Below are 16,295 nucleotides of genomic sequence, written 5' to 3' on the forward strand. Positions count from 1 at the left end.
ATGCCAATATGTTTTCGTAATGAGGTCAGCTGTAGAGAGCGGTGGACTTTGCCGCCTTTTCTGTAATTGTATTATCAATAAAAATACATGATTAACATTTGCTATCACGGAATAGTCCTATGTCATTTCTGAGTGACTGAGTTTAGCATGGAGGGTTTGTTGATTTTAATTAATTAGTAATTACAATAAATGATGTTGATGTTTCCAACAACTAGAAACCTGTTTGAGGGACTATTTTTATCCAAAAGTAAATATAATATATCTTTTTTCCATTATAATACTGTAACTTTTATAATTTTATCCATCACACTCCATGGCTTGTGCGTTTTATTGTATCATGTTATTGTACAAACCTTTTTTTCTGTTTTCATTTTATTATGCTATCTCAGATGGGGGTATGTGGTGGACTACTTTTTTGGAAAGGAGTATGCAGCTTTAAAAGATTGAATACCCCTGTTCTAATGTGATTTGGTACAATGAATATCATCTACTCAGTGATACGCCAGCATCACTGTGACACATTTCCCAATACTTTCCCCAAAAGTGACAGTGAGTAGTGTAGAGACACCTAGGTTGTATCTACAGCTTTACAGTTTTATTTTGTGTTTTTCAGAAACAAAGGTCAGTAAATTCTGCTGGCATATTTAAAAACAAACCAAAATAAGAAATGGTGGTTGGTTCTGAATTATCAAACATATTGACCCCCTCACTGAAGAAAATGTCCCCCTAAAATTTAGAGTGGGGGCCCCATTGACCCTCAGTCTGTAAGTCCTGGAGCAAACACTGAGATAATCATTCATGTTCCCTTTCAATTCAAAGATGACTACCAGCCAATACTTTTGGGATATGCCTGCCACAGGGCAGGTATTTACTGAGCATTTTATGGCAGAGCTGCCGATAGGCCCCTCCGGGGAGTGACGCCCTTGGTCCCGCCTCCCGAGGGAACAAACAGTCACTCCACGGAGCTCACTTCCTCTTTTGCTTCTCACAATCAGGTAGGTAGGGTAGGTATACTAACCGGTCCAGTTGCTGTGATTGAGTCTGACTGAAAGAGCTCTCACTCGAGTTTTTCTGGAGTTCCCCTGCAATATTATATTGCTAGAAGTCATCTTGCCACTTCCCCGGAATCAGAAACTTGGCATCTGTAGACTAAATATTTTTCTCTCTTTTCAACAGCCTGCATTGCTTTACGATTGTAGTCTGCTTTCTAACTCTGGAGCATCTGCTGTTGTTGTGCGTTTTTTTCCTGCTGTTGCAGCTAAAAAATAAAAAAAAGAGACCCACTGTTGAGTCGACTCCACCGGATTAGAACATAAGAAGAACATAAGAAAGTTTACAAACGAGAGGAGGCCATTCAGCTCATCTTGCTCATTTGGTTGTTACTAGCTTATTGATCCCAGAATCTCATCAAGCAGCTTCTTGAAGGATCCCAGGGTGTCACAATTCTCTGTGTAAAAAAGTGTTTTCTTTACTGCTTTTGCAGTTAATAAAAAAAAAAAAGTCACAAACAGTACATTCTGTCATCTCTACCGCAGCTCTTCTGCCTGTGCTCCACCCCGGCATACGCTACGTGTTGACCCGGTTGTGTGTGACTGCACGCGATCCAAATCATTTGCCCGTGCTGCACCGCGTGCAGTCACAAAACCCGGGGTGGCATGTGGCATAAGCGGGGCCGGGGTGGATACACCGGCTCGAGTGGCTGCAGTTAGGCACAGGAGAGCAGTACAGAAGGTGCCTCTGATGCCCTCAGTGCTTCGGTGCATCAGAGCCTCGGTGCTTCGGTGCACTCGTGCTTAGATGCTCCGTGCCTTGGTGCCCTCAGTGCTTCAGTGCCTCTGATGCCCTCAGTGCAGGCTCCCTCGGTGCTTCAGTGCATCAGAGCCTCGGTGCTTCGGTGCACTCGTGCTTAGATGCTCCGTGCCTTGGTGCCCTCAGTGCTTCAGTGCCTCTGATGCCCTCAGTGCAGGCTCCCTCGGTGCTTCAGTGCATCAGAGCCTCGGTGCTTCGGTGCACTCGTGCTTAGATGCTCCGTGCCTTGGTGCCCTCAGTGCTTCAGTACCTCTGATGCCCTCAGTGCAGGCGCCCTCGGTGCTTCGGTGCCTTTGATGCATCAGAGCTTCCGTGCCTCGGTGCTTTGGCACCCTTGGTGCTTAGACGCTTGGTGCTTCGTTGCCCTCAGTGCATCGCAGCCTGTGTGCCTCGGTGCTTTGGCACCCTTGGTGCTTAGACGCTTGGTGCTTCGTTGCCCTCAGTGCATCGCAGCCTGTGTGCCTCTGTGCTTTGGCGCCCTTGGTGCTTAGACGCTCTGCGCCTCGGTGACCTTGGTGCTTCAGTGCCCCCTGGTGCACACTACCTCGGTGCTCGCCGCCCTCGGTGCTTCGGCACCCTCAGTGGCTCAGAGCCTTGGTTCCTCTGTGCTTCGGTGCTTAGACACTCTGAGCCTCGGTGCTTCGACACCCCAGCTCATCAATATCATCCACTTCACGCCTCTGGTGTTCTCAACGCAAATAGAGACATCAAGCATGGCTAAATTCCACACTTGCATGTCCTGCAAGCACAAGCACCCTTCTGTGTCCGGTGCTTGGCCATGCAGCACACCTGGTTCGCCCTTGGAGATGAGACGTTCTGCTCCATTTGTGCAGTGTTCCAGCCACGGGTGCTACACAGGAGGCTCAATAAGTTTACAGGCACCTGCTAGCACAGCTGAGCCGTCCATGGCTCCCTCTCCTCAATCTGTTCCTGATCCCCTCGCAGAGCATTCCTTGCGCTCAGGCTCAGTCTCACACCCACTCTCAGTCTCCTACACGGAGTACTAAGTGGGCCAAGCACTCAAGACAAGCAAAGGACATTACGGACTTGAAAAACCAAATGGTCCAAGACCTTGAGTGTTTGGCCAAGCAGCAGGCTCAAACCCTTGCTCTGGCCCTGGCTCAGCCGATAACACCGGTCCCGGAGCTGACCCCGTCTGCACCGGTGGCCATCCCAGATGTTCCAGAACCGGAGGGGGGGGCATTGGGCTTGGCAGAAACTCGACCATCACGGCCCTGGTACGAGCCCCTCCAGTGGGGGGTTCTACCTAAAGACCCTGCATGCCCTAATAGTCAATGCAGGGTAACGGAGACCGGAGGGTTGTGGGTTTAATCCCAGGTGGGGGACACTGCTGCTGTACCCTTGAGCAAGGTACTTTACCTAGATTGCTCCAGTAAAAACCCAACTGTATAAATGGGTAATTGTATGTAGAAATAATGTAATTGTATGTAAAAATAATGTGATATCTTGTAACAATTGTAAGTCGCCCTGGATAAGAGTGTCTGCTAAGAAATAAATAATAATAATAACAACTTAAAGAAGGCAGCAGTCACACGCCTGGCCAATACGACAGGCCTCTTGACAGACAGTGTACCTAGATGGAGTACTGCAGTACAGCTGAACCGGTGGCTTCAGAGCGGCGCCTGGTTTCGAGTATGCTGCTCCAGATCTCTGGCTTCCAAGGACAAGCCCTGGGCCGGAGCCTGGCAAGCCTCGTGGTAGCTCACAGACAGCGTTGACTGTCCCAAGCGAGGGTCCCTGATGAGGACAAGTCAACATTTCTTGATGCGCCAATATCCCCATGCTATACTTTTGGACCCGCAGTAGAGGAATTGCTGCAGTGCTCCCACCGAGAATGCGAGGCGTCTCAGCAGGTAGCCTCAATGCTCCCCTCCAGTACTCTAGTACAGGGAGAGAACGAGACGCTGGGGTCCACCCGTGACTCACACAGTGACTCGGACTGTCCTGATCCCCACTGCCCCACGTGACAACCTGAGGCACCGCCTTCAGGCTTCCACGGCAGCTAACAGCCGGGCCCACCCGCAACGACGGGAGGGCACTAGATGTGGGATCCCAGCTCAACAGCGATCTCGGAGGCAGTTCCAATGCTGCCCCAGGCAGCCCCCACAATGGGCTCCACCTCAGCCTCACCAGCCCCTGCAGAGCCCCTGAAGGCTTGCAGCTTCAGACCCAACCCTTCACACAACACCAGCTACAATATTGGCGCGCTTGCACCTCAGACAACTAGGGGCTCTCCACCGTACACACTGGTTCCGCACTTTAGTTCCGCGCAGGTCCCCCTCCCTTTCGAGGGATCATGGTTACATCCGTGAGCAAGCCTCTCCAGGTCTTGGCCCTCAAACAAGAAGTAGCTTCATGACTTCTCTAACAAGCCATCCGTCTCCCAAGACGAGGGGTTCTACTTGAGGTATCATCTATCCTAGACCCAGTAACTGCATCAATCTCTCTGATTGGACAGTTCAATACAACTCCTTATTATTATTATTATTGGTTGTTATTACGTTATTAATAATTATTTTTATTCCGATGTTGCGGGTAATATTGTTCTGGACTGTGATGTAGGTTTTATATACATCTCGATTCCTACCCGACTGTTGCCGATGGTACTATGCAAGTGTCAATGGGGTTTCTCATGTTTATTCTTTGTTCCAAAGATCTGCCTGTCACTCGAAACAGTAATAAAAGAACAGAGGGAGTGATTCGGACTCTGCCTGAGAAGCAGTGGGCAGACCGCGGTTTGCCTGGGCAAAGCCCAAAATTAGTTATTTTAATTTTTATTTAAGGCTTTGCCCAAAGTCAGCAGGCAATTCGCAAATTTCGGGCTTTGCCCGTAACATATGTACTGTATACTGTCTCCAAATGCCTGAGGTAAAACTGTCAAATATCCACTGCTTACAGTACAAGCTACTTTAGTAACTGTAACCCTCATTCATAATGTATTGTTCATTGATGAAACCGATGACAGACTGATCCAACCAGGCCACCATGCTATCTAAATGCAGCCCTAGCACACCTGGTTAGAGAGGCAGACATCAAATCATAAACATTGTGATACATGTATTTAAATGTATGTAAATGAGCACAGAAAACACACAAAACAGACACAGACATAACACAACCAATGTGAGCGAACATGCCCCCCTGCTCCTGCTGCTTCTGCAGGTCTGTCTCTGCAGCTCCGTCTCTCTGTCTCTCTGCAGCTCTGTCTCTCTCACTGCAGCTCTGTCTGTCTCTCTGCAGCTCTGTCTGTCTCTCTGGAGCTCTGTCTGTCTCTCTGCAGCTTTCTCTCTGTCTCTGCAGCTCTGTCTGTCTCTCTGCAGCTCTGTCTCTCTGCAGTTCTGTCCCGCCGCCCCTCTGTTACAGTATGTGCTGTATCTGTCCTCTGTTTTTGACTCTCAATCGGTCTCCGCAGATGCCCTTTGATTCCCAGCTATCTCAGTTGTCTGTTGTGGTGCCCAGCTAAACTGCAATCACTGATACCTTGACCTTTGTGACCCTGTTTTTTCCGACAATTACTTTAATTGGGTTGGAACAGGCCGTCTCAAATTCATTTAAACTAAAAAGATGAAAGACAATAATAATATGCATTTGGCACACATATTTCAAACTGACTAAGGATTTAGAATCTATTTATGGTAAATGTCTGGATTTTGTTATGTGTAGGCATAATCTGATGTCTCCTTAAGATCCTAATCTCACAATGCACCCATTGGTAGTGCAAGTAGGTGAACATTATTTGAAACAATGTATGAGAACTGGGTGGTATTGAGGTCATAGCAAATGTTTTACATTTTTTCCTTAAAGAATTTAAGATGAACAGCAGAGAATACACTGAGGAAAGTGAATTGTATTTTATCTTCCCAAAGCCAAAGCAGATTTATAAACACAGAGCTGCGCAACGCTGTGGAAATGAATACATTGAAATTAATCTTAACAGGGATTTAATCACAACTCAGGCAACACCCAATTGCTATAGGTGTATTTGTGTACCAGGTGAGACAATGGTCACTATAGTCTATACAGTATATTAAAAAGAATGATAATTTTCATATTTTTTTAATGACTCAAAATGCTCCCGGACCAAGACACATCAAGATACATCAATGAGAAAAATCTAAGTGTACTACGCGAATAAAGAAATATGACTCATATAATGCTTTTTAATACTGTATATAGAGGCTGAGTTTCTGTTCGATTTTTTTTCAGTTCCTGCGTCGCTCTGAATAATCAGAACTAAATAAGAACCCCAGGACTCTCTGAGCTCCGTCTTGTGGTCTGTGACGGGGTGCCCACCCCTTGTGTATATTTATTTATGTATTCATATTTTTTCATTTGTATTATTATTGATGTTTTTATTAATGTGTAGTTGACGTGGATGGGGTTAAATCCCCATCCCTAAAAATCTCATGGGACTGTGGCTGGATCCTTAATAAGGTAATTATTTGATTAATGGGTAATTAGGAGATAATTAGGAAAGCTTAGGAGAAAGATGTGAATATAGAGAAAGAGAGCGAATGCTACCACGACTACAAAGGTACTTGTTTTAGTAACATTTAAAATGGTTTGTGTTTGTTTTGCTTTGGCCAATGTGCCTTTTTATTTGTGTTTTATAAAACATGTTTGTTTTATTATTTAATAAATATACGGCTGCGCCCGTTTCAGCCCAGTACCTCTGGTTGTTTGTGTGCTGCTTCATGAACGCTGACGTCACCACCCACGCCACTCAAGCCATCCTTCACCACCCACATTGTATTATTATTATTATTATTATTATTATTATTATTATTATTATTATTAATAATTAATTTATTTTTAAGCAATGCACATTTCATCATTCCAGCACGTTATTTTGACTTTATTTTTTCTTGTTGCTATTGTGATTTGCAGAAAACATTTTTTTAATTTTGCACTTGAGCAAGCGTTTATTTAATTTTTTTGTCTCCCACAACTTCTGTTTTAAATTTCTTTCCCAGGCACAGCTTTTTCTCAAGGCAGAATTGCGGAGAAAACTGTCCTTGCTAAACTTGCATCTATTTTTAATATCTAGCCCTTAGCAACTAATAAAAAGCTACAAAAACTGCGCTTGCGTAAGTGGGGATTGTGAAACTCTTCGATTCAGTTTTGTTCTGTATTTATACATTTTCACTGTTGATCTCAACTTTCTGCCTAACCGCCTACAAGTATGATTCATCTCTGCATAATAATAGAAAAAAAAAACAGCTTAAGAATGAACACATTAACCATGTGGAACAATGGATCATGAACTCAGAGCGCCCTTTATTCAGAGGATTATTATTGATTTTATATGTAGCTGTGTCTTTTCTAACCTATCAGTGCATTTTCCAATTCTCTCAGTGCATTCAGACTGTGATAGTCAGTGCATTCAATAAATGCCATGGTACAAGTGGGACATGAAAAAGCAGAGCAATAAACTCAAAACATCTACAAGGTTACATGTGTTGCCACGAATGCACTTGCACCAGCCTGATCTTATTGCAATAAGCTAAAACATCTACAAGGTTACATGTGGGAGATACTGAAATTGAAGATGGAATCTATGAAAAAGACCTACGAATTTATTTTGAAATGTCTTCATCTAGACAATGTGGGGAAGCTATAAAAAAGGCCAACAAAATATTCAAATATATAATGAAAAGTGTTGAATTGAATTCAAGGGAAGTAATGTTAAAACTTTACAATGCATTAGTAAGACCTCATCTAGAATATTGTGTTCAGTTCTGGTCACCTTGCTACAAAAAGGATATTGCTGCTCTAGAAAGAGTGCAAAGAAGAGCGACCAGAATTATCCCTTGTTTAAAAGGCCTGTCATATGCAGACAGGCTAAAATAATTGAATCTAGTCAGTCTTGAACAAAGGTATTGACAGTGTCGACCCAGGGGACTTTTTCGACCTGAAAAAAGAAACAAGGACCAGGGGTCACAAATGGAGATAAAGGTAAAACTGATGTCCTATTGTAACTTACAATAGGACCTTGGTTTTACATCATATCCGAATGATGGAGCACAAGGAGGTTAAGTGACTTGCTCAGGGTCACATACAGTGAGTCAGCAGCTGAGCTGTGATTGAACAGGGAACCTCCTGGTAACAAGCCACTTTCTCTACCCACTGGACACCAAGGTGTGCACTGTCGTGAAATCACGCATTGGCCTGGCACAAGGACAAGAAGAGTGCTGAAACCATTGAGCTGTGACTAATTTCACAACAGCAGATTGCAGTGTCACTTTGCAATTAGAAATTGTGCCACCGAGGAAGAACACTTAGTGATGAGACGAAAGATATCCCACTGGAGTAATGGTGTCAAACAACAGCACTGCTTGTGATCTAGTTCAGCCTATCGGAGTACTGGGATCACCCATGTCATCTTAGAATGACATGAAAGAGATTATTCAGGTGCTTTTCACTGTGAATTACACATTTTATTATCTCTTTTAGTTTGTCATTGTAAATTAGTAGCTGTCTCTTTTCGTGGTAAAAGATGTTTATACACGTCATTGTCAGAACACCATATAGTTTAAGCCTTAGCATGACATTTTGTCAGTGTTACCAAACATTACAAATGAAGTCAGAAGTCTGTGTGTAAATATACTTCATTATAAGTTTATTAGAATAAACTGTTTGCCCTAAATGTGTTTTTTCTTCTTTCTTTCACCAAATTCTGTACTGATTAAAATGTTCAAGACATAAATAAGTAAATTAAAATCAAATTAAAAAAGAAAGGCAGCCACCAGATAGCCTATGTGAATATGGCATTTGATTGGACAACCAATTAACAATCAGAATGCTAAATGCATGCTCAATATTTACTTGGATTGAAATTGTTTTTTTACATTTTTTTTTTGGTTTATTTAGCCGTGTTAAGTAAATATTCGAAAACAAAGTGGCTATTAACAGAGATGCCGGTTTGAAAAGAACCCCAATATACACAGCATGCTAGCAGACAAACACCTTTCAGATGTTTCTGTATTGCAGTACTGTGTGTATTTTTATTTGACTGTATGTGAAAGTACTATTATATTGTCCATGTGTTAAAATGTCCTGTATTGGGCTCGCTGTTGTTTTACTTTGTACAGTACATGTCTGTGTCCTTCGTCTCCATTTCGTTATTGCCTTTTCATTTTAATGACTCAGTTTGAAGGGCCTGCCTTCAGACTGATACAGATTAACCCCAATGTACAACTATGTTCTGGTCTGTACTGATGACAGCATGAATTTCAAAAGGGTTTTACATAACAAGAAGAGCAGGGAATCAGGCCTATAATGGGAAGCTTTTGCCCCAGAGGTCTTAGAAGAGGGTACTGATAAACAGATATATGCCCCACATATTTACATGTACAATCTTGAAACGGGTTACATTTTATTGTAACATTTAAAATTGTTACGCTGTCTGACACAAATATATTAGTCGGCCATCTGTGTAAAGTGTTAATTCAAACAAGTCATTTAGGGGTTTTCTACACAATACAATATAAGAATTGAGGAACAAAGAGGAAATGCATGTGCAATGAATGGTTGTTGTTTAGAAAAGAACAGGAAAATAAAAAAGAAAATGTTAGCTGTATAGACTATAGTATGTTTTCACAAGCATAATTTGACATTACTGTATTACAATTTTGTTGCAAATTGCATGCTGATAATTCCATTTAATAAAGACAGAGGTGTGCCATGGTGAAAGCTCAGTGAAAGATACATGTAATGCAAATATGGTAAAACACTTTCACTAGAACAGTAAAGTATGGTAAAAAAACAAACATGGTAAATTCATAAGGCATGGGAAAAGAAACTGCAAAATGAACTCTCTTGTAAAGCACACCTCATACTATAAAAGCCAGCTTCATATCAAAAGTGAACTTACTGTTTTGTGCAGGAGGTGGTTCTGTTGTTCCACCAGTTAGTAATATTTGTGGCCGGTTGCCTCTGTGGTGTTGATAATGACATGTGGCATTGTGGCTGTAGCCTGTTCTCATCAGGGCACTATGTTTCCAAGGCCTGGCTGTGTAGGATACGCCACTTATTGTACCTAACAGTGTCAGAAACAATGCAGGTCTGATTTATAGTATAAAACAAACTTTTAATTTATGAAGTCAGCTGCATTCCAGACAAGATCTTAGTCTGTTTGTTGCGTCACCATTTCTGCACAATGGTGACACTTTTACCCTGTCGCTGTACAAGTACAGAAGGTTAGAACTCAGATCCCAGCTGAAGACAGCAGTATGACCAGATGGAGTTTGTCAAGGCTGGTTTAAATGCATGCAGTATTTTAAATAAACACATATTCTAGTAAGGTCACATAGCAAACAAGGATTTCAAAAAAGCTGTCAATAATGTAAAAACAGTATTATTTTGTGCACATGAATAAATCCAGGATCATAAACCTTAAGTTTATGAAATTGAATGCACTAAATGTCCCTTATAAATGTTTACCATAGTAAAAGCATAGCACAGTGTAATAAAGCAAAGTGAAAGCATGGTAAATTAGAGGTAAACATTGTAAAAAATAAGGAGGTATGGTAAAGTATAGTAATAAACATTGCAAACCAGTGTAAAGTATGGCAAAAGTGCAGATATATATATAAAGTGCAAAAGATACAGTGGCAAACTTGTATAAGGGTTGTTGTATGAATGAATCCACTGTATTTGACATTACAAACCAGACTCTTGTTTTACCTAATCGTTAACATCATTATATACCTCTGAACAGATGAACACATGTTTTAATGAAACACCCCACACTGTTCAAACAGCCCAGATGCTTCAAGCTCTTCTAGGTCATAAAAGACAACAGCCGCCTCCTGGAAGGTCCTTGGCCAATCAGAATCTCTGCAATTGTAAAGTTTGCTGCAAAAGTGTTGTGGAACTTCTGAAAAGTTTCAGCATCCCTTCCTTCTGTGCTTTCAGCCTTCTCACACCATGAAAACGACTTAGAGTTGGGATACCTCCTGCTCACTGTGTGTTCTGACTTGGCTTCTTTAGAAACTTGTATTGTTTTTAATTCACACCTTGCTGTTTTTGTTCTTGAAGGATTGAAGGATACAATATGGGACAAGATATTTATTTCATTCCAAGGTAAGTATTTCAATTATGTTGTTTTACAAATGTGTTGAGACTTTTAAATTTGTATTTTTGTTAAGGAGAGGACAGTTAACCTTCACAATGTATTGGATGGGTCTATTTGGCTTTCCATGTCTTCATATAAGTCATGAATGGATTTTTTGCATTCATATCTCTACTGCTACATCCTCATCAGTACTTTGTTGATGGTGATCGCAAAACCGATTCCAAGCTGCAGCCTATTCATTTCTCAATATTTCATTCTTCTTAATAAACAAGGATGCATTCCCACAGAACAGTAATGTTGAAAAAGATGAGGTATTGTTCACAGTCTACTTATCAGTGTCTACCACTAGAGCAGCAATATGTGCACGCTCAGTTGGTCTAACATCCACTGAGATGGTTTAGTCTTTACCAAAACCTACAGTGTACAGTACTAGCACAACTGAGATGGTGGAGTCCACAGTATTACTGGCAATGACAATTTTTTTTTTTTTTTTTTTTAAAGAAAATATAGTATATGGGGCCCAATTACAGTATATAGTGCAGATTATTGCACACTGATACTGATATGGCACACTGTGGTCCTGCAATGTACCAGCATGCTGCGGGAAGTGAAAATACTGGTGTGGTACTGCTGTAGTACAATTTTTGATTCTTCAAGTAGCTGTCCTTGTGCTACTATTGTCCCTTACATGGCCATTACTCAATATGTACCGATAATACTGCTGATATTAGACAGCATTCAATCACACTTTCAAGAGTTTTTGACTTTTTTCCCAATACAGTGGTGTGCTTGGGAGTTGCATTCCTATGATGTAAAACCTATAAGAAGCGAAGTCAAGTCTAGTTGTTTTCTTTGGGCAAGTGTATTAACCAGTGCCCTGCCATGAATGGAAGTTTTATTGAATAGTGTAGTAAGACGGGAATAACAGAAGTCATAAAGCAGCACAGCATTTTTTGATTAAATCTTTACCCGTGGTTTTGGTTTAATTAAAAATACATTTATGCTTTAGACCAGCTTTCTTCCCATGTTGTATCGGGCTATTCAAACTACATTCATGTCTTCATCACTCTCCTTCAACAGCACAAATCATAAGCAGAGCTCATTCAAACTGTTTGCAATTAAAATGTATGGACAAACTAAATAGGTCTCTTCTTTGAGTGTTGACTTTTTCCTAGTCAATAGGGAAATTTAAGCTTATAAACAGTTTTGAATAAGAAGTTAATATCACCGGCATTTAAAAAAAATAAATGACACAAAACAAATTTTTGTTTTCCAATACGCCCTGCAGTTCCATAAGAGTTTAAACCCTTAAGATGGTTATGATTTGTCGAACCTAAATATTTCTTTAAGAATTGCTGAATATTTTATGATTATAGTTTGAAGTTACCGGTATGGATGTTTCCTGCTGGCTGTCGAATTTCTCAGCAGGTAGCAATTAAAGGCAAGGCATGCTATAACTGGTCGTGCTTCACGCAGATTGACGTCCCCTGCAATACATGTTGTGTGTCAATAGTAGTTTGTCAGAGATGTGAAGCCCTTCATGTTGTGATTGCTGTAGATTGTATGAGACACACGGTACTGTTGTAATTGTCATGATGCAGTTTTGGATTTGCAATTTGTAAGAGAGTATGATAGCACTCCAGACAGTAGGTTACTTAAGAGATAACCACAGTGTCTGCCAAGTGTAAAAGTGTGCAATAACGTGACTTCTGAAGACCACAGGCCATTAGCTGAGGTAGTTCTCTTATTGGGAGTCACACGATCGAGTTTGCTTGCCTAACTCTTTTCAGTGTCCATATTATATCTACTAAGTAGTAAAATATTAATTTCATATTGAGGTTCCTCCTTAAATCCTAACTAACTTTCCATGCTTTGATATAATGATAAGTATTCTAACTGGTCCATTATAAAGGTTTACCAGAGTAAATTTACAGGCTATTTTCACAATGTTTCCATGCTATTCCTAGGGTAATACATGTATGCCTTTACCAAAGCCTACCATGGTTTGTCATGTGTTTATTTTTTATTTATTTATTTATTTATTTAATATGCTTTACCATATCTCTCTAGGCTGTATAATGTGTACCTATACTTTACCAACCTTCCACTATGCATTATTACACGTTGCTATGATTTTACTATGGTAAATTTGTATAAATGGTCGTCAGAATTACAATTAATAACAAAATGCAATTGAACTTGCAAGCAAGCACATATTGCAAAGCTCTGCCCCTGGTTTCATCTGTACTGCTTTGTCTCACATTCACAAGGTGTGCTGTGGACAGTGCAGTCACAGAGGAATAGTTAGTGTAGCCGGGGCAACTGCACAGAGTCCCACGCACTCAGAGTTGATAATATCCTTCACATTTATATTTGCTGATGTTACCTTCATATTCCTATCATTGTAGCTACCAGTGCCAGTAATTATGTTTTTATTCTTCCTCGCTTCATCAGGTACTGCTATTCTCTTAATTAAGTTTTTTAAAAAATGATTGAATTAAAATTAGCTTCCTAACTTTTTTTTCCTTCCCTCGTAAATGTCTTTGCATGGAGGCTGGTATGAGGGGCTGTTTTATGTTTCGTTGGCATCCCTTTTACTAACTCCGTGACCACTTGTACTTTAGCCTGGTGGTGTCTCAATATTGCAAAACAGTTTCCTACTGTCTTCATGGAAGGTTTGGGGGTACTGTTCAGCAGTCTTTTGCAGTTATATTCTGTGTAAGCTGTTAAAGGGTGCTGCTGGGTACCAAAATAAACAAAAGAAAATGAACATGCCTGTATTTCTGATTGGAAAAAATAAGATTTTCTGGGCTAGAATTTCTATGAATTTCAACAGAATCCTGGAGGGACTGGTGATTAAACTTGTTAGTTTGTGATTAAAAAGTGTGTAGTATTGAAAGTAAAGAAGCATGCAAAATGCAATTCAAGTGAGAAGAAAAGCGTATTACATGTAGTCATATACTGTTTCATACATGCTCATTAGGAAACACATTTGATGATTAAGCAGCAACAGATGAAAACCAAGATTTATTTAAATCAGAAAGTTCTAATGATTTTTTAATACAACCATCAGCATGATGTCTTCAACGCCTTTCATTGAAATACTGCTTTGCAGCCCTGTCACATTCATAATAGAAGCAATTTTATATATACACTGTTTATAATGGTCTCATATGCAGCGTTTACAAAATGAGAACTGCACATCACACAAAATTGAAATAGAAATGACAAGTCAGATGTTTTCATCAATTATTATCCAACCATTCCCTACAGATTAGCACAAGAAAGGTACTTTAGATCCACCAGGCAAAACTGAAAATGGAGAAGAGTTTTTTGAATTTAGGAAGAGAGAAGTGTAGCTCTTATATCTTGGTTTAGTTGGTTACTTCAAAGAGGAGGACTTACAATCTCACCAAGGATTTCAGTTGTGACAGCAGCTTTCAGAACATGTCTGTGGGGAACATTAATAAATACATCACTGGAAAGATAAAAAGCAGTACAGGCAACAACACCAGCCAGTGTAACCCAATAAAGAGTTAGAGGAGGGTAACATGTCGCTCTGTAATGGACCTACAAATGCATGGTCAAACTTTTTTCTTGAACAGTAGGGTGATTTTACCGAAGAACAATTAAACAATAGAAATCACCTGTAGACAAACTAGTCATGCTTAGGTGATGCAAAAAAACAAACAAAAAAAAACATTAGATTCAAGTGTAAGTGGGTGTAAAATGCAATAAATAACACATAGTAGCACCTTACATTACGGGGCAACTATAACCATGTAATAACATGGTAATAACTGGGGAACTATCAATAGTTCATGCTCTTACAGGTTAACGACTGCTGGGATATGTGTGAAATTACATGGAAAGTGCCTGTACTATGGTGTTACTGCTGTATGTAACTACATCAGGATCCACCATATTGCTCACAAAGCAAGATCCAATTACAGAGTGTAAAAGTAGGAACCACCAGTAATCACCATGTAATTACCGCAGCCCGCAATGTTAGGGTTCATGCCTGAAGGCATGCTCTCAGAGCTGTGCAGGGAATCTTGCCAGCACTGTGGCTTTCTGTAGCCACTATCTTGTTGATACTGCATTAGAGAAAGCCTTCTCATTTGAGTAAGACTTGACATGTCTGATTGTATATTTTGAAGTTGATTGCATTGGAAATAAGCAGTTTAAAGATTTGCAATTCTCAAAGACTGTTTTACATACACAATAAATGTTATTTTATTATTTTTAAAGGCAGTACAAAAGAAAGGGGATTTAATTTGGTGCTGTGCAGTGAAAGCCCTACAAATCCTTTGCCTATTTTAGGTTCTCTTAATGAACCTGCTATCTAAACATTAGTGGGTCTTAGGAAACTGCAGATTCTGGAGGTCTGAAAGCTTTTAATGATGAAAAACTGTACTTAGTTCATTCTTGGCAGGACATTATAGTCAAAATGCATTGAGATTTTGAATAGTAATTAACGTGATGGACAGGAGAACATGAGAGGGAGACTAAACAAATACAATCCAATGGATTTTAAATACTTGGTGATGAAAACAGATTTAAAAAAGAAAAGTTGAACCAAACAGTTATGAAATGCAGGGGGAGGATAATGGAACTATATTGGGGTTATGTACAGGACTGTATTTTAGAGTTCTAAGAAGGACTGTCGCCAAGGACACAGCAGGAGAGAGCTGCGAGACACAAATCAAATCGCGAGTGGCAGAGAAGAGTTACTGCACAAAATACCAACTATGATGTGCTTCCACCTGCTTTTAAAACAGGGCCCTGCTCCTGCATAGACACTGCTGGCTGCTGCCTCCCTGGGGAGAGTCTCTGCTCAGAACCTGTCAGTCGTTCCTTGAACCCCCCTCCCACTACGCTGTGCTGTAAGCTCCATGAATTATCTGGTGATAGATGGGTTTCTTACTACGGGGGCGAGAGAGCAGACAGCATGTTACCTAATACCAGCAGCTGCATCAACAGCAAACACTTGTGCTGAAATGTGAGGTAGAGGCACAATTACAGTATAGTACAGTAGCTGTATTACTGTATATTTTCGGACTGCCATCTATTATAGATTTGAACTCATAATTAGAATGTGCAGAGCTACCTTGTGTCAGTAATGCTGATATGAATTTTGTGTGCTGTGGTGTTGCTTGGCAAGGCATAAATTATTTGACATCAAGTATATAATAGATGCATTAATAAATCTCCAGTAAAAATCAGTATAAAGCAAGACAGCAAATGAATTCTTCATGTAACAGCCTGTGGTTCTTCTTTGTTATACTGCTAAGCCCAACCTATGGAAATTCAAGATGTTTGAGCCTACAGTACGTAGGCTAAGCCCTGAAAATAATTACTTGAAAAGGCCATTTAAAAAGTACTAATA

General features: G+C 40.6%; 1 protein-coding gene across 2 annotated transcripts in view; it reads left to right on the top strand.

Annotated features, from left to right (window-relative positions):
* Positions 1–10,675: 10,675 nt before the first annotated feature.
* Positions 10,676–16,295, top strand: part of LOC117435728 (collagen alpha-3(IX) chain-like) — a 57,111-nt gene continuing 51,491 nt past the window's right edge. For both annotated transcript variants that reach the window (XM_059010189.1, XM_059010194.1), the window contains exon 1: positions 10,676–10,914. In XM_059010189.1, coding sequence (XP_058866172.1) covers positions 10,886–10,914 — 29 coding nt within the window. In that variant the 5' untranslated portion in view covers positions 10,676–10,885. The remainder of the gene's footprint in view (positions 10,915–16,295) is intronic.

This window comes from Acipenser ruthenus, chromosome 3, assembly GCF_902713425.1.
Source record: "Acipenser ruthenus chromosome 3, fAciRut3.2 maternal haplotype, whole genome shotgun sequence".
NCBI lineage: Eukaryota > Metazoa > Chordata > Actinopteri > Acipenseriformes > Acipenseridae > Acipenser > Acipenser ruthenus.